The sequence below is a fragment of the Lutra lutra genome, chromosome 14 (genome assembly GCF_902655055.1).
Source record: "Lutra lutra chromosome 14, mLutLut1.2, whole genome shotgun sequence".
NCBI lineage: Eukaryota > Metazoa > Chordata > Mammalia > Carnivora > Mustelidae > Lutra > Lutra lutra.
The window spans coordinates 66,256,484-66,279,493 of NC_062291.1; the positions used below are offsets into that span (position 1 = coordinate 66,256,484).

Consider the following 23,010-nt stretch of genomic DNA (forward strand, 5'->3'; position numbering starts at 1 on the left):
TTTTGTAGGCTCTGAGGTATGCATATGTGTACTTATATGAGTTCATCCTTACATGTATGCACATCATACATTCATACTACGGATGGTAATGACTATGTATCTTCTCATACTACAAGCTGTGGTGAGAGTGATTTTTCTAGAAAGCCAAGTTGATCATGCTACCGGTTTGAAATTAAAATTCCCATTACCTAATAATGATGATGACAGTTAACACATATTGATCTAAAATCAAACTTTTGGAGGGTAAGGGTCTTTCATATTTATCTTTGTATTTAAAGACTAGCATAGTTCCCGAGATGTAGCAGATAATTGAATATTTGTTGGGTACATGAACAATTTCTTGTTTCTGCTTTTGTCTGTGCTTCTCTCTCTTTAAAGAATTAGAGGCTTGGTGACCTGCATACAGAATAGAGTTGATTTTCTGGTTTATAAAGCATATGATAAGAAGTAGTTGTTCATAAGTCAGAATGGTTCGATGTGCTTTAAAAAAAAAAAAAAGGCAGCATCTACTGAGTGATGACCATGTGTCACATATTCTGCTAATGACTCTTCATTCTCGTTTGCTCCTCACAACAACCTCAAGAAATAGGCACTACTGTCATTTCCAACTAAAGATGAACAAATAGAGGACAATGACTTTCCCAAGGTCATGCAGCGAGGAAACATCGATTCCAGGATGTGAGCCAAAGCAGTTTGATTTTAAAGCCCATGCTCTGGCCAGGTGACAAATGTTCCAAAAGATCTCTCCCATCTTCACAAAATAGCTACTAAGAGTCAGTATCTACCCATCACTGAAATATACCCCCGGTGCTGGCAAGTGCACTTTACACAGGCTCTCATTTCTTTCATGGCTCTGCTGTTTTCTATCACTCGGTTTGCTCAGCAGGTGCTGCCCTGTGCTGCCCCAAGGCCTCAGGGTAGACACCTCTCTCAAGGCACCTGCCAGCCGTCGAGTCTCAGTGGCAGTGACCAGGCTTCTGGAATGTTCTTCCTGACTCCCCTTATCGGTGATCTCCCTGATCAGCTAGAATACAAGGACTAGATAAGCTCTCTTAAGCATGTCGGTTCCATCCTAAGGGACTCATTTTCTGTGTCTCTCTCACATATGAGTATTCAATATTTTTTTTAAAGTCAGAACATCAGAGGAAGGATGGCATCTGTGGGTCCTATTAACAGCAGAAATGGAACCTTCTCCGTGAATTGTGGTCATTAATTCCTTCAATAGTTTCAGAGGGATGCCACACATCAGGCATTATTCTAGGTGCTGGGGACACCTGCTACTTGGCGGAGTTCATGTCTCACTGGGGGAGGGGACACTGAACACATAAAGCTGGGGGAGGCGAGAGAGGGCTGTTTTTGTCTCTCAGAAGAAATGACATGTGAGCAGTGACCTGCATAAAGGGAAGGAGTGCCCCCCACACTCCTTATGATGCTCCAGGATGAGGGCAGGGCAAGTGCAAAGACCCTGAGGGGGATGTTTGTTTGCCAAGTCTGAGGAACAGCAAGAATGCCCGAGTGGCTGCAGGGGAGAGATGGAGGGAAAGAGGGGGAGCCAATGAGATCTAAGAAGGATTCAGAATGCACAGCGCATCGGCTTGTAGGCGCTGAAGTACACATCACACGTTCATTCACATGTGCGCAGTTTGCCTTTCATATTATTCCCACCTTGTCCTCCTGTATTCATTTACTTCTCATGCATTTAACACACCTGCTGCCCCAAAGCCTATCTTTTAAGCATCTCTTCTGTGTACAGAGCGTGCAGTCCTCACTAAGCCCGCTGAGCTGCGGAAGGTACACTCCAGCCCCTGGGGGCCCCCAGCTGGCTGGCTGCTCTAAATCCAGAGCTGAACAAGCCGGCAGATGTGGCTCCGGCAGACAGGTGCTTGTGATGCACAAAAGGGACGGCAGGTGGCGCTGCATCACTCCATATGAATCTTCCAGGCCAGGGGGGTGAGGGAACTGGGAAATAACTTGTGTTAATTGGGTCTCCCTCTTTCCCAGTTTAGCCCTAATGTGCTACAGAAAGCAGCTGATGTTTGTGAGGCTGAACACTGTGTGTGTGTGTGTGTGTGTGTGTGTGTGCACGCGCGCGCACGTACACGCGTGCACATATATGCACATATGTAACAACTGCTGGGGACTGCCTCTGCCATTTGTTTTGGAGACCAGGTCCGACCACCAAATTAAATATTGTGTGTGCATTACATGGCTGTTTGTCTGAAATGTTAAAAATCTGCTAGAAGAAGTAAAAGTGGTTCAAAGGATAAAGATGAGATCCTGAAACAGAGTTCTGAAATTTCAAAGTGCATAAAGATTATACTAATCTGTTCAAGGCAGACGATGACCCACACCTCTAGGAATTCCAAGATAGCAGGTCTGGGATGAGGTCTAGGACACTATATTTTTATCATGTAATTCTGGGGCACGTGACTCATAAAGCCACACTTTACAAAACTCGGGTTTGACATTTGCTGGACCAAATGATAATCACGTGAAAAGTTGCAAAGCTGCATAGGTTTTCAAGAAAACCACATTTTACCCTAAGATAGGAACAGAAAGACATCTGCAAATGGTACCTATCCACAGAAGTAGTTAGAAAGATTCGGGAAGAACTAGAAAATCTGTCTCATCTTTTTTTTTTTTTTTTTTTAAACCTCCCATTCTTCAAATTTGCACAGTTTTCAGTGACTTTTTTCTGCAAGACTGGCTGAGATGGGGTAGTTTTCTGAGCAGAAATCTGCATGCCCTCTAACTTCTATCCCCTGCTCCACCAGCTGAAGGGAACCCCGGCTGCACCGCATGTCTCGTTAGTTTGCAAACTTGCAGAGCACGGTAAATCCTATCCCCAAGGACTTTCCAACTGTCAGCTACAACAGATTACGCAGCCTCTCAGCGAGAATGGCTGGCCCACTCCTGGCAACGTTAGAGCAGGCACATCATCTCCATTTGTTTCTGATGACCTTCCAAACTCGTATTAAAAAAACAAAAACAAAACCCTCTGATTTGAAATCAAATCTCCTTTCTGACCTGGAGAGCAGAGACAGAGAGAATGCCATCAAGTCAGGCAGTGGGGGAGAAATCCAGGCAAAGAGGAGGGGGTACTAGTGAGAGAAGCAGAGGGCGGGCTTGGAAACTGAGCTAAGAGTTGCTGCTCTGGGGGCGCCTGGGTGGCTCAGTGGGTTAAAGCCTCTGCCTTCAGCTCAGGTCATGATCCCGGGGTCCTGGGATCGAGCCCCGCATCGGGCTCTCTGCTCAGCGGGGAGCCTGCTTCTTCCTCTCTCTCTCTCTGCCTGCCTCTCTGCCTACTTGTGATCTCTGTCTGTCAAATAAATAAATAAATAAAATTTAAAAAAAAAAAAAGAGTTGCTGCTCTGAACCCCCAATGTAGAAACACAAGCGCTACTTTGGGATGGTGGAGAAGCCAGCTTTACTAGCTGACAGATCACAGCATATTCTGCTTGAAGGAACCTGAGAAACAAGATGAGGGTTCCCCATACGACAGGGGAGAAAACCTAGGCTCAGAGAAATGGAGTGAGTTGGCCAGGAGTTCAGGCCAGTATCTGCACCTAACCACTCCTAACCCAGTCCAATATGTTTGTTCTACAAAAAAATACCCCCCCCACCGGGCTCTGGCCCCAGAACCTGGGACCTAGCACCAAAAACTGCCATGATCCCCTTCAGGTTTGAGATGTGGGGGAATGTTAATCAAGTATGGTCTTGTTCTGACTTCCTCTGAGCGTAAAACAGCGTCAAAGAGGAAGTCCTTCTCCCATCTTTGCTTTCTCTGCCCCAACACGCCTGTCACAGGGGAGGCATCAGGCGAGGCAGAGTCTTGCTTTAATAGAATTAGTACAAAACAGTTAATTTTTATGCCCAAAGTCATGCTTGCAGAGGGGTTCCATTATAGGAGGTATACTTATCCAAACACTGAACCCAGGATGAGCCTAACAAAATTAGAACCAGAACACAAAAATTCCCCTTACAAAGCAGGTACCACTAAGGGGAAAGTCAAACTGCTGAGCCACTCAACGAGGCTAATGAGGAGGAAAAAAAAAAAAAGGAAAAAGTGAAGCTTATTTCTTTTAGAAGTCCTGGCGTCAGCAACCTTTGATCTCTGTGCTGTTTTCCTTCCCAGGGTTGAGGAAACCCGGCAGAGGGCCAGGGTAGGGAGCTAGCCCTCAAGGGATACGATCATTTCTTGGGGTGAGGATGAATTCAAAGGGGCGATGGGGAGGCCAAGGTATGGGTGATCTATGGGAGAGCCCGAGAAACGGAGACCGAGAAGCTGCGGCATTTCAAATCCGTATTCACATGTGGTTAGAGTGCGGCAGACGTTTCATACATATACAAGATATGGACTAAAATTATTGTAATTCTTCAGGAGAGCAGCTCTCAAACAAAAACCCTCCCCTTACTGAATAAGCCGGGAAAAATGAGAGGCTGCTGGGTAGGCGGCCATTCCCAGCAAATGTACCCACGTCTGTGTTAGAAGTTAGTTTTGCTACCAATGACCAACGTTTGTGATGTATTTCTGAGAGATTTCCTTGACCGTTCCTTAGTAAGGAAGATTACTCCTTAGTAAGAGATAACTCCAGAAAGTCCATGCAGGACAGCCTGGAGAGGGGAGGGGCTGCCACTGAGTCAGGAGAAAGGGAGCCTCTGAAATGTGCCTTGAACCTATGTAGTTGCTCCTGCTCCTTTGGGACAATCTGCAAGGGAGTGGAGGGGACAAGTTCCATCACTGACAGCACAGACAATGACCTCGGGGATCAAAGGCTGGTGCTCCAGAGATGGAAAGTCCTGAGTCTGAAGCCTGGCTTTGCAATTTCAAATACATTATTCAAGCTCTCTGGCCCCTGCCGTTCTTTGTAAAGTAGGGTTTCTAATAGTGCTGACTTCCTCAGGTTGTCCTGAGAAGTGAGATCAGACATGCAAAGGGCTTGCTTAACACAAGGCTTGGTGCATAGTAATTGCTTAATAAACTTCAGCTGAAAAGAGGCAGGAGGAGTGTGCTGACTGGGAATCCTGTAAAACTTCACTTAAACCCAGAGAAGAGAGGAAGTGTTTCTTCAAAGCACCTTTGTCATGAGTGTGTGGGAGAGAAAGATCGAGAATCACAGATACTGCAGGAATCCTCAGGAATGAACAATCACCCGGGGAATCCCTAAGTAGTCTTGTCCTCCCACTGGACCACAGCAGCTTAAGAAAAAAGGATTCTAGTTGGTATGTTCTGTGATCAGTTCAGTGGGCAAGAGGCAGGTGGGAGGCATGGAATCCTGCCCAGTCTTAACACTCTTGGTCTAGAATTTAAAATTAATTTGGACAAGGCCATTCGTAAAAGGAACTACTTTCATTTTAGAAGGCCAGCTCCTTATCCATTATGTCATTCAGGCTTCATGTAGCTACTTTCATTTTAAAGCAAAGCATTTCTGTAGCAACCTAAACACGTCACAAGCCTGTCTGGGGACACCCACACACCTGCCACCAGAGGCATTCATGGTGCACGTTTGCCTGACACATAACTAAGGAGCTGTTGTGACCTCATCAGACTTAGCACACCTCCACATCCCTCGATGGGACAGATGCTTCAACATTTCTAGGAACTACTTCTCAATGCAGCTCTTTCCCTCGCCTGACACCGCCTTCCCTCTAACACCGAACAGCACAGATAAGAGCCCAGGAAACACCTTTAAAAAGAAGCAAAAGTCTAAAAGCATAATTTACAGCGGGACGTATCATGGGAGGTGGGTAGAAATTTCATCACTCGTGCTAATTCTCAATGTATTGGATTAAGCCATACATGGGAATTGTTTTTAAATGTTTCTGACTTAAAAAAAAAATGGTGACAAACTCATATGCAATCCAAGAGCTCGGCCCAGCCACCAGCCGCCAGCCACAGGGGTATGATTTCAGAGGCGCCTAGAAAAGGCACAGTAAGTCCAATGAGAACAAGTTGCAGCAACACAAATTCTAGGATTATTCAAGCTCTGCTCCCTGATTTTCTTTCTACTTTCTCCCACTCGGCTCTCTTATCCTCCCTCCCCATCTCCTTAAAGGTAACTGGTGAGCTGCTTCTAGACAGGAAGCTCTGAGTTATACTTTCAAAGGACACAACATTTGAAATATGTCATAAACCAACAACAGTAATAACATACAAGTTACATGTAAGTACAGGACGGCGCTGTCAGAGCCCAGACTGTTGTCCACCTGCACCGTCACTCGGAAGATGCCCACGTTGTGATAGACGTGTTTGATCCCGTCCTCCATGGAGCTGAGGTTGACATAAGACACCGCAATGCCATCACCGAAGTCCACTTGGATGAGTGTCCTCTGGACGTCACCCTGAAAAACAGCCCAGCATCAGAGAAGGGGAGTCGGTGATGGCCGCCTCTGCTCCAGGGGCTGGGGCTCGTCCCAGTCCCTGGTTCAGGGCTTGTGGCGGACTCCGGCCCCCTCCTGCAGCTGGGAGCATCTATCCGCATTAGACAGAATCCCTGTGACATTGCCTGGCAGACCGGAGCTTACCAAGATGGATGTTCTCCAAATCGGAAGGGCATCCACCACCAAAAGTTTCAAGATTTGGAAAACTAAGTGTTTGACAATCAGCTCTAACTTGAGAGTCAATTTCTCTGAAGGATCTGTTTATACTCTTATCCCCAGGAGTAAAAGGTGTACACACACAGCTTTAACAATTCAGCCTACCCTCATGGTTATAGACCTCTTCCCAGGTTTTAAGGACCCTTGAGTCCCCCTTCTCATTACTGGTTCCCTAGTCATGTTAGAGGAAGGTTAAAAGACACCTTGTCTCACACCTGATAGGACACTGGGCTCAGCGCTATTATTATTTAAGATAATGATGGTTAATTCTTTTACACTTCCGTATTTTGTGCTAGAAAAATGGTTATCATTTTATTCTTCACAGAATCTTAGCTGGGAGAGAAAAAACAGGCCACATCTGTCCACTTTACAGGTAGGGATGCTGACATTAAGAAGGATTTAATTATCTGTTCAAGGTTAACACAGCTAGTTAGTGGGCAGACCTAGGATTTGAACCCATCTCTGTGGACCTGCATTTCATTCATCAGAGGGGGATAAAGCACAGCTGCCCCTCCGGGCTTGAGTCCAGGGCGCCAATAACAAGTCGCATGACTTCATCCAAGTCATTCAGCCTCCTTGGGTCTCAGTTACCTCATCTATGAAATGGGCACAATAATACCTTACTCTCTTCACTCAAAGGGTTGTTACAAGACATGTGAGTTGATGAATCCTCCATAAAATTTTGGACCAAATCAACGACTGTCAAAACCACACAGCTGTGAAGGACATGCAATCCCCATTTTATAGCTGGATCAGAATCATATAGATTTAAATTTCCCAGTGGGAGGCAAGGAGAGAGAGGATAAAGATCTGCTTTCTAAAATCCCAGACCTGTAAGAAAACACTTTGGGAATAATAGTTGAGATTCTTAAGGAACAAAGTTACTTAGACCCAACTGACAAAAACCAGCTTCCATCCCATGCAGCCTGTCCTTTATCAAGTTTTCTTGTTTGTTTTGTTAGCTTTTCCCATTTTTAGGGGAGAAACCTAAAAAAAAAAAAAAAACACACCAAAACCCCAAAAAAACAAACACAAACAACCAAAACAACCAAAAAAACAAAACAAAACAAAAAAACAACTTAAAAACCCACATATACACTAAAACCCTTTGAACTAAAAAAAAATTTTTTTTCGATTAAGTAAGGTTCATATGGTATCATATTTTTTGAAAAGGCCAAGTTAAAAATGCTGACATTTAAAAGATTAATTCACAAAGAAAGGAAAAGCAGTTCAAATCCTATGAATCTCTGTGCCCTACTCTTCTGATCTATGTCCAGCCAAGCATTGTGTGGGAGGCACACGGCAGGGCAGCTAACTCTCACGGAAGACATGAGCAAGAACTCTCCCCTCCTGTGGGAAAAAGAAACTCCACTCGGAACTACAAGACAGATTATCCACAAGCCTAGACACAGTGCAATTACTTCAATTCCCTTCGCTAATAAATATAAAGGTCAACCATTCTTGCTGACTTGTCCTTCATTTGCACAAATCAGACTGGTCAATTTCTCGGTGCTGTTTCTGGTCAGTTCTCATGTTTTCTGGATTTTCAGCAGAGGGGCTGCCAGCCAGTCTTAGGTATGGGCACAGAGGAAGAAACCACCTTAAAATCTACTCACATCATCTGGGACAAGTGTCTGAGGAAAACATCAGGAATAGTTAGGGTTAACTGGGTTAACCATGAAAGAAAATAGCAATATAAATTCTGAGAAAGAGCGGGAGTGACAGAGTGAAGAGGGAAGGAAAAAGAGAGAGGGGGGAGAGGGGAGGGAGGTAGGGAGGAAATGACGAAGGAAGAGAGGGAGGAGGGAGGGAAAATAGGGAGAAAGAAAGTGAGGAGAGAGGGAGGGAAGGGCACTGAGAGAGAGACTGAGAAAGAAAGAGAGATTTAGGGTTCTTTGTGGAGACAGAGTGGGCCTCAGGTAAGGCTCTCCATTGGCAAGAGCACAGAGGAGAGACAAACATCTCAGCTGATTCTACCTCAGTCCCCACAAGTGACAGCGGCTACCCACACACCTGAGAAAAGTCTGACTCGGGCCATCCTTGCCTGAGTCTCCCGGTCTTGCCCTTTCTGTCGTATTCACCATTCTGCTTTTGTGGGCCTGGACATCGACCTCTTTCAACGACTGAAAACTACTCTCAAATTCTGTCTGGATTTCCACTGTCTGTCATGCCAGTCTTTTGGCCTGAAAGTGTTCCTCAGTATCTGCTCATGACAGTGTTCCCCGTGTACGTAACAGATGGAAGAAGGGAGCCATAGTGTTGGGACGACCATATCAGTAGGGCTGCCTTCACAGAGGAGTGATGCTTTTAGGATACTCCGTCCACTATGAGGAAAATCTCTCTAACTCTCACTCTCACTCTCCCTGATGTGAGTGCAGGCCCCTGAGCTTGATCCTCCATACCAGGAGACAAGGGCACCAAGGGGCCAAAGCAGCAGATTTCATCCCTGCTGCTGTGAAGCTTTGCCCACTCGAGTGGAACATACTAGATGCCATGTTTTTGCCTTCAGAGGCTCTCATGTGCTTCATAAGCCTAACACAGCTGTCAATGCATCTCTTTGGGGCTCATCAGTCATGGGCCTCTGACTTCCTTGGGCTGTAATTGACATCTGAGACCAGGATGCCAAAACTCCCTTCAGAGAATAAGAAACAGGGCAAAGGCAAGAGAGCCTAGTCCTAGATCATCACTATTAGGCACACTTGCCCTGCTTTAACTGGCTTTCTGGTCATTTATTCATTCAACCAACCACCAAACCAGCAGATATTTATTGAGTGTCTATCTTGTGACACACCTGGCATGGGAAAATGATGGTAAGTTAATTATAACAAACAAAGCAAAACAGATGTGGTCTGGGCTGTCATGAGCATACAGACTACTAAATGAGACAGATGAAATAATCACAGATAAATAAAAAGTTTTTACAGGGTTTGATATGAAAGAAAGTACACAGTGTTGTAAGTTGTACAGTAGGGAGAGGTAGAGAGCTAAAAATCTGATCTGAGAACTTCAGGGAAATCTTCCGAGAAGTTGTATCTGAGCCAAGATGACCTTAAGGAAAGAAATAACTTAACCAAACAAAGGACAGGAGTGAGCAAGATGGAGGTAAGGAGTCCAGGCAATGGTGACAGAGGGAATCAACTGTGCAAGGGCCCTGTGGCAGTAAGTGGGTAGTACAGTCATAAGAAGACGAAGCTAAAGACACAGTAGGAACATGTTATGACTAGACTGAAGAGGATAAAAATGACATTTTAGGAATTGTGGCTGAGTTTCTGATTTTTATTTTTTTCCTAAGAGTAGTGAGAAGCCACTAAAGTGTTTTAAGCGGAGGTTTAGCAGAAGATGGAATTTTGATGTTTTTAATTCAAAAAGATCACTCTGGTTACAATATGGAAGGTGAATTGGAAGGAGGCCCAACTATTCTGGGAAGTTAATTAGAGGGTAGCTCAGGGTAGACGATGGTAAATTGAAATATGAGTTGCAAAGGAAATTACATGTACCTTCCTGTCAAAATTAACTCCCATAGTCTATTGGTTTTGAAACCAACGAATCTCAGATTTTGATATCAGCACCTCTTGTAGAAATTAAAAGAAAAAAAAAAAAAAGCACGCTGATGCCCAGCTACCGCCCAAGAGTCCCCTCTTGACTCAAGCCCTCTGGGGAAGATGCTCCGTTGGTTTGCTGTGGTCTGAGAAGGTTCCCAGCTGATGCTGGGCTGCACCAAAGGTTAAGGCCCTTGGGATTGGATTGTTGAATATGAGGTCGTCTCATCATTTAGTCCATCTGAAGATGAGAACAGCCCACTACAAGCTAATGTTATTCTCATTCCATTATGGAATGGGGGCGATCATTTCCCAGGATGTTTTAGGATTCTCAGTGTGAAAGATGCATCAGTAAAAGCCAGCAATAAAAGAACTTTTTTTTAAAGCGACTGATGCACAACTACAAACAATCATTCTATAATGCACATTGTCAAGATTCGGTAACTTCTGCAGGAAAACCAGTTGCTGGATAATACACAAGTAGTTTATATATAAAGTCCTAAGTGCTGAGATGTGTTCTCCCTGGTTGTGCCCTCAGTAGCTAACCCAGTGCCTGCAGGCCATTCTTGTCCCTTCTGTACATTTTGAATACTGTGCCTCTGCTTGTTCATCGAAGTGCTTTCTTCTGTATTATCTCAGTTGGCTGTTAGGACTCCAGGGAGATAGCAAGGGCAGAGGTGCTCTGATCTGTTCCCCCAGGAGAACTGGGCGCTGGCAGGTTAAGTAAGATGCCTGCCGTCCCACCACACGTGACACTGAAGCAAGGGTTTAAGATGATCTGGGGTTTAACTTTATCCATGCAGCGAGCACTCCTCGGTGAGCTTCTTTAATTGAAAGTTACTTGTGATGCCTTTCAGAGTTACAGAAAGGTGATAATGAAGGCGAGGGATCGCTTTCTTTTCTTGTTAGACTCCATCCCTGGCTTTGACTCTTTCTCCCTCCAACAACAGCTTTGCTTAGAAGTGGAAAGGTGGATCGGCAGGAATGCCAAACTGCATTCGATGCCTTCCCTCTGGTGAAGCGGTATTATGTTCAGGCCATAGAGAAGACAGAGAGTATGGGGAACAATAGGTATTCATAATTCAGTAGTCAGGAAAATGCGCCATATAATTGAGAGTTACTTCCATTTAACAAATCACAAGTCATCAGTCCTGAATGGCTGCTGGGCTGGCAACTATCTAAGCTACCATATAACATTTTTTAGACCTACTGCCCTTTCGTCACCTGCTCTGATACAAATACAGAACTGAGAATATTAGCTCAAAAGATGTTCCCAAGAAAAGCACAAAAGCCCCCTGAAATCCATATGGGGGTTCTCCAAGGGCATCGCTGACTTTGGTAATAGAAAAACAAATATATCAAATGGCCACTGAGGAGCCAAGATTAACCTGAGGAATGGAAGGTGTATGAACCTATCAGTTCCTGCAACACGGCTTGAGAGAAAAGTGGGAAGACAAACGCTATAGTAACTCAATGCTGACAGCCTCATCCAAAAGTGAGACTCTGAGACACTCTTAAAGGCATTATGGACTCACTGCAGATAGAAACGGGGCTGGCCCCTGCTAAGCTCAGACTTGCCTCAGGCTTCACTGGAACTCAGTCTTAAAAGTGATCTTAAAGTTCATGTACCAAAAACGACATTGTAAGGGCGCCTGGGTGGCTCAGTGGGTTGGAGCCTCTGCCTTCGGCTCAGGTCATGATCCCAGGGTTCTGGGATCGAGCCCCACATCAGGCTGTCTGCTCAGCAGGGAGCCTGCATCCTCCTCTCTCTGCCTGCGTCTCTGCCTACTTGTGATCTCTGTCTGTCAAATAAATAAATAAAATCTTTAAAAAAAAAAAAACGACATTGTAGAGAACTGACTTTAGTACAACCCATTTTTTTGTCAAAAACAAAAACAAAAAAGATGCAGTAGGTAACAGTATATGTACTGTATGTGTGAGTCTGTATGAGCATAAAGGTGTTGGCAAATCGAACCCAGTCTGTTAACACTGATTCCCCTGGTGGGGGGGGGGGCGCTGAAGTGAAGTGAGGGGCAGAGAGAGACCAGCCTTGAGGATTAAAGGAGGGAGGGAGCAAGTGAAGGGGAGTAGAGAGTTCACCAGAATTAAAGGGGGAGGGGTGGAGTATGGTCTAACACAAGCAACAATGCAAAACACAAATTCTATTTCTACCATTACTGTAAATTGATATTTAAATATTGATTAAGTATATGAGAAATAACCAGAAGGTAACACAGATTGACAACAGATTGATGATGGAATACAACCAACTTTGGTCTTAGATTTCTGTTCTTTTTAATGCTCTTCTGACCACTCAGTAAGATAAAAAAATGATAAAGCAACACTGAATGACAGAAAATTAGATATTTCAGCCTTTTTTTTAAAAAAAGATTTTATTTATTTATTTAGTTAGTTTTTGACAGAGAGAGACACAGTGAGAGAGGGAACAGAAGCAGCAGGAGAGGGAGAAGCAGGCTTCCCGCTGAGCAGGGAGCCCAATGTGGGGCTCGATCCCAGGACCCTGGAATCATAACCTGAGTCAAAAGCAGACGTTTAACGACTGAGCCACCCAGGCGCCCCAGCCTTTTCTTTTTGAGGCTAAAAATATTTAGTAGAGTGGGGAGCACAGAGTAACAGTAATCTACCTGTGCTTTGCCTATTCTAGGTAGGTCTAGTTAGACTCAGGTTAGTGGAGTCTCGACAAGAAAGGATATGGCTATGGTACAATGAGCTTTCAAAGAAGAGATTTCATCAGTGGGTAGAAGTTCATGGGGAGAAATGCTAACCCACCTTGTGTTAATTCAATCAGAGTGAACAATGGTATATGACTTCTAATATAAAGTACGCAAGTAAGATTGTTCTAGAACATCTCCTGGTGGTCACTAAGAGAAAAGAGAACATTTCTTGAGAATTTCCTGTGGCAGAAATAATAACTACCCTCTATAATATATCTCATTTAATCTTCAACCCTAAAAGGCTGCTAAAATTTGCTTAGTGTCACAAGACTAGTTTGAACCAAACTCTTCTTAACTCCAAGGTCAGCACTCCCACTATTTTACTGTGCTCATTCCTGGTGGGTGCTTGTGAAGAATGGATTCACTCACCAGAAAGCTATTGTAAGCTTTAGCTAAAACCCTTTAGAGGAATGCCAAGATGGATCAAATTCTCCATTAAGTGGCGATATAAGAGGAGCCTGGTATAATATGCCAGGCTCTATCAAAACACTATGGAAGCTGGAAAGCCTGTCTGGGGAGACCCTGCCAATGTGAATGTTCAACCAAGAGTGAAAGGACTCTAAACAAAAATCAGCGGCTGTAACTGGGTTGAGCCTGCCCTTTTATAACGGTAAACTGAGTCCTTCCAGCACAGACAACACCAGTCTATGGCAAAAGGTAGTTGCAAATGCCCTATGTCCTGTTCCCAAGCAAGTCTTGGTTCTCTCTGGCATCCTTTTCGAGAGGTGCTACCATTGCTGAAAGCTGAGGTTGCCTCACTACATCAGCTGGGAAAGTATTTCCTGAATATTTGGTTCAGGTCATGCTTCATGGGTTTCTCTTCAGCTTCAAAACTGAGCTCTGGACATAATCCCAAGACAGGAAGATATTGGCATAACTGCAGATTACAGAGTCAGCTTCTCCCCTATTCAGAGATGGTTATCTAGAGCACAGGTGCCTCTCTGAAGATGCTGACCCCCAAGCCTCTTGCAAGAAATGGCAGCGGTGGGCATGGAGGAAGGGCATTCACACTGGTGAGGGCAGTGTGTGCATGGGGTTTTCCATTTCACCAGAGAACTCAGGTCTGACAAGGTCAGTGATGCCAGAAGACCAGATTATGGACCCACCAAACTGTTTGTCTGGATACATATTTCACCTTCTCTTGGAAGAAATGCAGATGGGTGATCCCTTCCTTGAGGACTCTGAGCCTTGGGACCTGCCTCACAAAATATCCAAATACTTGAGGATCTAATACTCAGACCAAGAATTTCCAACTGTAACATCACAAAATGGTTTAATCCTTCACTTGCAAATGAGCCACAGCGCCATGTGTTTGAATGAACAGCAAATTTCCACATTCCCTTTTTATGTCTTCTGTACTAGATGTCTGGCTTAGAATGGAACAGAATACCATAAGGCTGAAGGAACATTTGGCTTATGTAAGCAGATAAATAACTCTAAGCCAAGGCCTCTTTACTCCATCTAGACATTGTGGTAGAAAGGGGTCAGAACCTTGACCACATTATGTTTTGAAAACACTTTTTAGGTAATAAAGGACAATACTCCACTGTTACCACTACATAGTGGCCTTAGGATTTAGCTCAGCAGCCTCTGGTAGGAAAACAATGGCACCACCAAATAATAAAAATCATAAAGATGTTTTTGAACAACTTCAAAAATCACTCTAAAAGTAAAACATTCAGGTATGTAATAAGAACAAAATTTGATTTTTTTTTTAAAGTGGGAAGATGCTTTTAGGAATAAACCTATGCGATGGGTTTTTCCTAGTAGTAAAATATGTAATAGAAATATGTTAGCTCAATTAGAAGAAAGAAAAAAAAAAGAGAGAAAGTCATGGAAAATTTCCAAAGAGAATGTAGGAAATACATAAAATGAGGAAAAAGAAAATCCAAATTGCTCATAATCCTACCACTCAGGGAGGGGAGATCAACGTTAGATTGGTAAATGCCATACTAACCAATGAGAAGCACATGGGCACGCGTGCGCGCACGCGCGCACACACACACACCCCCCACTGGAATCATTACTCTGTTTTATGTTATGCTTTCAAAATTTCTAACTAGCTTTTAAAACTTCCATATCTAGCATTGCTTGCTAGACTTAACCAAGTCATAAGATCTTATCTATGAAATGGATATATGATTTCTTGCCTTGGATGTTACTTTGTCACTTTTCCAAATTACTAGGCTCTGAGAGATCTCAGGGACATTGCAGACCTCTACAGAGGCACTAGAGTGCAGGTGTCCTACAGACGTCAGGCAGTAACCCGGGAGTTACATGCCCTTTGAAACGCAATTTATATTTCAACCTCGATTTCATTACTTACAAAGAGAGGCGGAATGATCATGATCCCAGTCATCAAACCCAAGGGAAGGGACCAGCTACTTTTATAATTCTATCACTCTTGCTATGGGCAGTATTGAAGATCCACTCACATTCCAGCCTCCCTTCAGGCAGCTAAAATAATCTCAGCTCTCAGGTGAAGACATAGAGCTTATTCAAGTGCTGTCGGCCATGGGGTGGAGACTTTCCATTGCACATGGATGGTGGGTCATGCTAAGGAATGAGCTGATAAGGCCGCGAGTCATGGAACAGGCAAAGTGCAAAGCCAGAAACCTGAGAAGTCACACACTTGCCAAACCTGTGTGGTTGTGTGAAGTTCTTACATGCAGGGGTGGTGGCCACCCAAGGAGATGAAATGGGGCGCCACTGTTGCGGGGCCTAAAGCAGATAGGCTGAGAGACTCAAAATCCATCTAAAGACTATTGCCCACATGAAGACGATGGCCCCAGTTGTTGGGACGTGCACTGAACTGAAACTCTCGATAATGAGCCAGGGTTCTCTCCTTGCTTATCGAGGCAGAACAAAGTTCTTGGCAAACTCCGGTTCCCTGAAACTCTAAAGAGCGACACCCCAACCTTTGTGGGCCAGAACTGAAGAGTTGCTAACTAAGCCAACCTGAACTTCAGATGCGAGGCCTCTGGCTAAAGACGACCTATATTGCCCGCCTCATTTCCCTCTTTTCCTTTGTAACTCGAAGCAGCAAGGGAGAAGAAATGAAGTGGTTCAATTACCTTGGTTCAATTACCTTGCTCGAGTCAAAGAGAATAAAGCTGAGTGGAGTACGGAATAATACATGAGAAAGCCTCTTAAGTCTCCACGGCTCACTGAAATCAGCTCCTGTTCCTTTGTGTGGAAGGAGAAAACAGCCCAGGCTTTGGAGTCAGATCTGGGCTGGCTTGGAAAACGGATACCTGCCTGGACTGAATAGCGCCTGCGAACTCTTTGTGCCGTATCTAAAAACCCCAATCTTTCCCCAGATGAAAAAGTAGGTCAAATTCTTTTATGACTTCAACAAATGAGGGTCTCACTGCAAATTGTATCGAGAGTCATCTTCTCCACCATCCGACGGCTGGCAGCATCCTGCAATATTTATGAAGTGTTATTACATTGTGGTTACTTTTATGCTGCCATAAGTCTTTCAATGTATGTGAAATTACAGATCATTGAAATCCATTTAATGAGGACACAGCCTTCACGTTTTGGAGTTGGATCTCACCAAAGAAGTTATAATCACGAATTTTCCTTATTAACTTCCAGTCTTTGTATGTAAATTGAAGTATTAAGACAATGAGATACAGATCAAAGTTTTAATTTTAGTCCCTTGCCTCAGATTTAATTTAAAAGTCTTAAATTATGCAGCGAATTGCATCTCTTTATTCTTACAGCTGTTTAAAACAGATTTAATTATCTTCTGTAACATGCAGACACTACTTCTGCCTAGCAGTCCTCTCAAATGAATGCCTTCCAAATCGGTTTTGTTGAGTTCTTAAGACTGATTAGGCCCTTTGCCATCCATCCCGTGCCTTCAGGTTCTCACATTGGATTTCTCCAGGAAGCCGAGTTATCACACTGAAAGTCTATAGGCTCATTAGGTGCTCATTAGTGGTCCAGAGACCATTCATCTTAAGCAAGTCCCCAGACAGAGAGATATGACCTCTCATTGGATACCTGGATCTCAGTGCAAAATGCTTTCGATCGGCCTCCTAAAATTCAGATGTATTTGAAATGTTTGGCTAGTTAGATTTACCCTTATGGACACTTCCTCTCCCCTCTTGGTTGGTTTCTGGATCAACTGTTCTTTGCTCTCAAGGAAACGGTGATGCATAATTACAGTGTGTGTGTCTGTGTGTGTAGGTGTGTTCTTGGATCAACCACAGTGAGGGAGTCTGGGATGGAAGAAATATTGTCTCCTTTGCCTTGTTGCTTCTGATGAAGGTTCCTTCATTATAGTACATTAGGAGAGAACCCTGAAAACAGCAAGGATGCAGTTTCTGACAATGGGGCTTTTCATCAGCTTCTATGGAATTATGTGGTTCTGTGGAACACGGGTGAGCCAAGCTGTGGGAATTTGAAGGAGTTGTGTTACAGAGCTATTTCTGTCCCCTAGATATGGAGGGTGGCCTCATATCTTATTTGCAGGAAGGGATTCCATTTCTTGCATATGTCAAATCGGCAAAATTTTGACTCAGTTGCATACTATTGTGCATGGAGTTACAAGCTAGCCTCAGTATATCTAGCCTTTGATTATTTTCTGTCAATAAGAAGTTCTCTTCTTTGCTCTGATTTTAGCAAGGTTTTCATTGATAGTCTTATGTTAGAATTAGGACAAGCATTAGTACAGAATAAAGGAAGGGATTTAGATTTCAGATGAAGACTTCAGCATGTTTTGGATATTATTCAAATTTCAAGAGTTTTCCTTTTAAGTTCAGGCTTTATCTCTATACTCCTTGGGGAAGCCTATCCAAATCCACACACATTTATTGAGTTTCTATCAACGTGTTAGGCACAGGGAGAAGAGAGGCTAGGGCTGAGACCAGGCATGGCATAGTTTGTACCTTAATGATATTTACAATGTAATGGGGGCGGCCAAAAATATTGTTACAACAAATGCAGTAAATTAAATTTTATTTTTGTTTTTAATGAATATAAAATATTTACTGTTTTCTTTTTCATGCAGTTAGATTTTTATTTAAAACTTGTTACAGTGGAGGCCCTCATTAACCTAAAACACATATTGCCACAAAACGAATATGTCTTGAATGAAAAGTACATAATATAAAATTGGAACTTAGTAAAATATATGTTGAAGAAGAAATAAACACGTATGTCTGACTACCCTGTGGGACAGTGGATTCCTCGGGTCACTCATACTTTTCATTGAAACACAAAAGAGATGGAGCCTAAACAGAGTGGTTTGTATGCACATACTTGGGGACAAAGAAAGAGGCATTGCCTCAACCAACCCAACCCAACCTCACAGAGAGAAGACAAATCTATGGGAAACAGTGGAACTCTGAGTAAGCCATGAGACACAGAGGCATAATCCTTGGTGCCCAAATGACAAAATATTATACCAACCTGGAGACTCATGCCTACTTCTGCATTAATCACACTGAAGTGTAATTATCAGAATGCAGTGGGGACCTCTTGGTCTCTCTTGCACCCTGAGGACTTGTTGCTCAAAGAGCATCAGAAGCTTGGCATTAATGTCCCTACTCTTATGAAAAACCGGCCTTAGGTATGGTGGCAAGAGCCAAATATTATATTCAAAGTAAAATTAAGAGCATCAAATTCAAATGAGAAGTGGGCTCAAATTTTGAGGCGGATATTACAGATCCAGTGGCATATGTCAGGATATTTGTTTGTTTGTTTTCTGGATTTGAGAGCCTAATTCATACCCAAGACTCTGGAGAAGTCTGGCATACAGGGATGACAGTCCTAGAGTGCTGCATTCATAGCCTGTTTTTCAATATTCTTAAGAATGGATATAACAATACTAGATACAGCGAAGCCATTCAATAAAGATGTAATCTTACAAAGAGAAGGAAACCTACAGAGGATATAGAATCTCTCTTTGCTGAGATGGTTTTTAATGAACTGATCATAAGCCATGAATATTCTCAGAAAATCTGGGAGGAAAAAAATCTGGTTCTTCTCACCAGAGAGAAGTAATAAAAAGGCAGGATACCACAGAGCCTGGATTTGACTCCTGACTTGATACTTCGGTAGCTGTGTGATCTTAGGTAAGTGACTCTGCCTTTCTGTGCTTTGGCTATGCCATCTGTAGGATGCAAGGAGGAGGATAACACCCACACACATAGGCTCACTGTGGGATCTAAATGAGACAATCCAAAAAAGCAGCCACAGACCTGACAACAGTTAATGTTGTCCAATATCCAAATATTAATATCCAAACTGTTGTCACTGTGTCAAATTCCAAAGCTCCCCAGCTTCTCAGAGGCACTCTGCTTTCCTTTAGTTCGTGTTGGTCATCACATGCATCACTCATGTCTATGTATATAATCCAGAGATTAACAGAGAAACCCGTTGTTTCTGTAAGGAGAGCTTGTGAATCAGCACAGAATCCCACAGTTGAAGGTGAGGTCCCCAGGGCATCTTGATGTGGGGACAGTCTTTTCAGCTTATACTCTGCCCTAGGAAACAAGAGCACCAAGGGGCCAGGTCTGACAGCTGAACGTAGCAGATTTCCTCCCTGCTGTTGCAAGTTGCCCACTCAAGTGGAATCAACTATTTTTTTCCCTTCTTGCGCCCAGAAGGCATGAATTCACACATCTTTGAACCAGATTCCCCAATCTGTTCTCACATCACTCAGCCAAATCTGAGATGTCTGATGATCTTGGTTACAGAGAAAGCAAAGTTGAATGGAGAGGAGCCTGGCCTCTGTCCCTGGAGAGTAAACAAAGGTCAGAGCTGACCAGGCCCGAGTTCTTGTTTCAGATCTTGCTCTACTGTTTCTTAGAAATGGAATAAAAATCTGAAATCTGAAGCCTACTCCAACACAAACATTTCTGCTTCAAAAGATCATGTTCTTCCAAGTTATCGTAACCAGGTTCCTTATATCTCTGGGAAAGGGGACTTCACGTTCATTATGCAGGGAGACAAAGGGTATAGGATTGGCTCAGAAAATAAATCTTTTCCTAAATGTTCCCAAAGTTTTAGGGAAAGATTTATTTTCTGAGCCAATCCTTTACCCTGTGTCTTTTTTCCCCTTAAGACCTAAAGGCAAAATGTACAAATCAATGCTATTTGAATTTCCCAAATGATTTTTAAGTAAGCTTTTTGTTGAGCATAATAGACATAAAGAAAAGTATGTAAATCAGATATACAGCTTGATTTTTTACAAAATGAATGCATTCATTAATCAACAAAAAATTCAGTTTCCAGTGTTCCCTTATCCTCCCTGCCACTTCTCTTCCAAAGGTAACTATTAATCTCACTTCTATTGCCATAAACTAGTTTTGCTTACTTTTGCAGTTTAATTAAATAGAATCATACAATACATATTTTTTTCAGTCTGATTTCTTTAGCATGATCGTAGATAGGAGATTCGTTCAAGTTTTTGTAGGTAGCAATCGTTTGTTCTTTTTCATTGTTCTATGGCATTCCATTCTGTATGGGTACTCTAATTGACTTCTGGAGAATACAATTGATAAATGTTTGTTTCCAGCTATGACCTCTTATGAGTAAGTCTGCTATGTATATTATTTTACATACATTCTAGTGCATAACTGTATGCATTCTGGTGACTCTATACTTAGGAGTAAAAAGTCTGGGTCATAGGCTGTGCATGTTTTCACAGAAGAATATAGTGGTTAGTAGTTAATGTTAAACAGGTCTCCAAGATGGTGACAATCTACACTCCAAACACCACTGTATGAATGACTGGTTGCTCCAACAACACCACTTGATATTATTTGTCCTTTCAAATATAAATCTTCTGATGGGTAGACAGTACTATTTTATTTTTTTAAAGATTTTATTTATTTGAGAGAGAAAGAGAGAGCACAAGATGGGGTAGAGGCAGAGGGAGAGGGGGAAGCAGGCTCCTCACTAAGCAGGGAGTCTGAAATGGGGCTCGATCCCAGGACCCTGGGATCATGATCTGAGCTGAGGGTGGATGTTTAACACACTGAGCCACCCATGCTCCCCAGTAATATTTTACTGTTAAGTTACATTCCTGTGATGAGCAGTGATGCTGAGAATTTTTTCATACACTTATTGGCTATCTGGTTACCCTCTTTGAAAAGTCCATTTAAGTCATTTGTGCATTTTCTATTGGGTGGCCAGAATTTTTCTTACTGATTTATAGAATTCATTTATATTTTTCTGGGTATGAGTGCTTTATTAAAATTATGTGCTGGAAATAACTTCTCACCCTCCAGGGCTTTTTAAATTTTCTTTTTATTTTCTAAATAGTATATTTTGAAGAAAAGAAATTCCTAATTTTAACGTAGTCTAATCAAACTGTATTCTTCTATATACTTAGTGGGTTTCGTTTTCTGTTTTAAAAAGATCTCTGCCTAAACCAAGGTCATGAAGATACTCTTCTGCATTTTCCTTTACACTTTAGTTTCTTCTTTCAAAATTAGATTGACAATCCAGTCAGAATTATTTTTTTGTGTTAAGAGAGATCAAGGTTCATATATTCCCACACGGATTTTGATGTCATTGCACCATTTATAGAAAAGATTATAACTTATCTACTGTAGTATAGAGTCTCATTTGTCCTAAAGAGTATGTGTGTGTATACGTGTACACACACAGACACACACACACACACACACACACATCTATACATATGTAGGGGGGTGTGGTTTTCTTGGCTCACTACTCCCTTTCTTAATCAGATTGTGTACGCAGGATATATATATATATACCACCACACACTCTTAAATACTATAACTTTATAATAAATGTTGATACCTGGTAACGTAAGCTATCCAGTTTTGGGAGTGATCTTTTAAGATAATCTTTGCTGTTCTTGAGCTCCTACTTTTTCATATGCTTTATGATCATGTTAATTTTAACCCATAAATATATCCTGGAGATTTTATTGAAATTGCCTTGAATATAAGATAAATGTGGGAAAAATTGGTCTTTTTTCATAATACTGTATCTTCCAATCCACAGTCATGGTATATCTTTTCATACATTTATATTTAAAAAATTTTTTTTCCAAATGTGGTGTTGTTTTCTGGGCAGAGACACTGAAAATAAGTTCTTGGGTTTGCCTGTAGGTATGCATTGTTTTTATGCTATTATAAAGCATATCATATATAACTGAATATAATGTATTTTATATATATATATATATATATATATATATACATGTATGTGTATGTGTACACACACACACACACACACACACACACATATGACCTTCTATTGGTTCTGAGGATTTATATCCCCAAATATGTAGGCTAACTTTGAATCTAGAATAATTAAAATATATTCTAGGGGCACCTGGGTGACTCAGTTGGTTAAGCGTCCATCTCTTGGTTTTGGTTCAGGTCAGGATTTCAGGGTCATGAAATTGAGCCCTATGTTGGGCTCTGTGCTGGAAGTGGAGCCTGCTTAAGATTCTCTTTCCCTCTCCTTCTGCCCCTCTTTCCCCAGCCCACCTCCTGTTCCCATGCTTTCTCTCTTAAAAAAAAAAAAAAAGTGTTTTAAATTATCAACACAGGTTTGAAAATCAAAACCAATGGAACAAAATAAAGTATTTAAAAGTAGACCCACACAAATACTGTGGGTTGATTAAATTGATTTATGACAAAGACTCAAGTCAGTAAGAGAAGAATTGTCCTTCAATGGTGCTGGGTCAATTGAATGTGTAAATGAAAAACATACATAAACTTTGGTTTTATTCAAGATAGATTATAGATTTAAATGTGAAAACTAAAGAAAAAAACCTGTGGTGTGATCTCTTTACAACCTCAGAGATCTTCTTAAGCAAGCCAGAAAAATCACTAATTATTTATTTTATGTCATTAATTATAATATTTGGGTTTATATATATACCATTTCAGTATCTGTTCTATTAGTCCTGAACGTAAGTAGGATCCTTTTTCTCTCTTTCCTGCCTTTTTTTTGGTATTAATGAGACACATTTAATATTATTCCAGGTCCCCTGCCAAGAGTTTGATAGTTAAATATTCTCTATTCTGGACATGCTGGTATCTAATACAAATTAGTACCTCTACCTCATCACAGACATTTCATGGAACTTAAAACATTTTAACTCCATTTAATACATACTGAATTATTATTGTCATGTG

The 23,010-nt window shown here is 42.2% G+C and overlaps 1 protein-coding gene across 4 annotated transcripts in view; it reads right to left on the bottom strand.

Annotated features, from left to right (window-relative positions):
- Positions 1–23,010, bottom strand: part of SORCS1 (sortilin related VPS10 domain containing receptor 1) — a 497,958-nt gene that overhangs the window by 41,642 nt on the left and 433,306 nt on the right. For all 4 annotated transcript variants that reach the window (XM_047703168.1, XM_047703167.1, XM_047703165.1 and 1 more), the window contains exon 19: positions 6,156–6,342. In XM_047703168.1, coding sequence (XP_047559124.1) covers positions 6,156–6,342 — 187 coding nt within the window. The remainder of the gene's footprint in view (positions 1–6,155; positions 6,343–23,010) is intronic.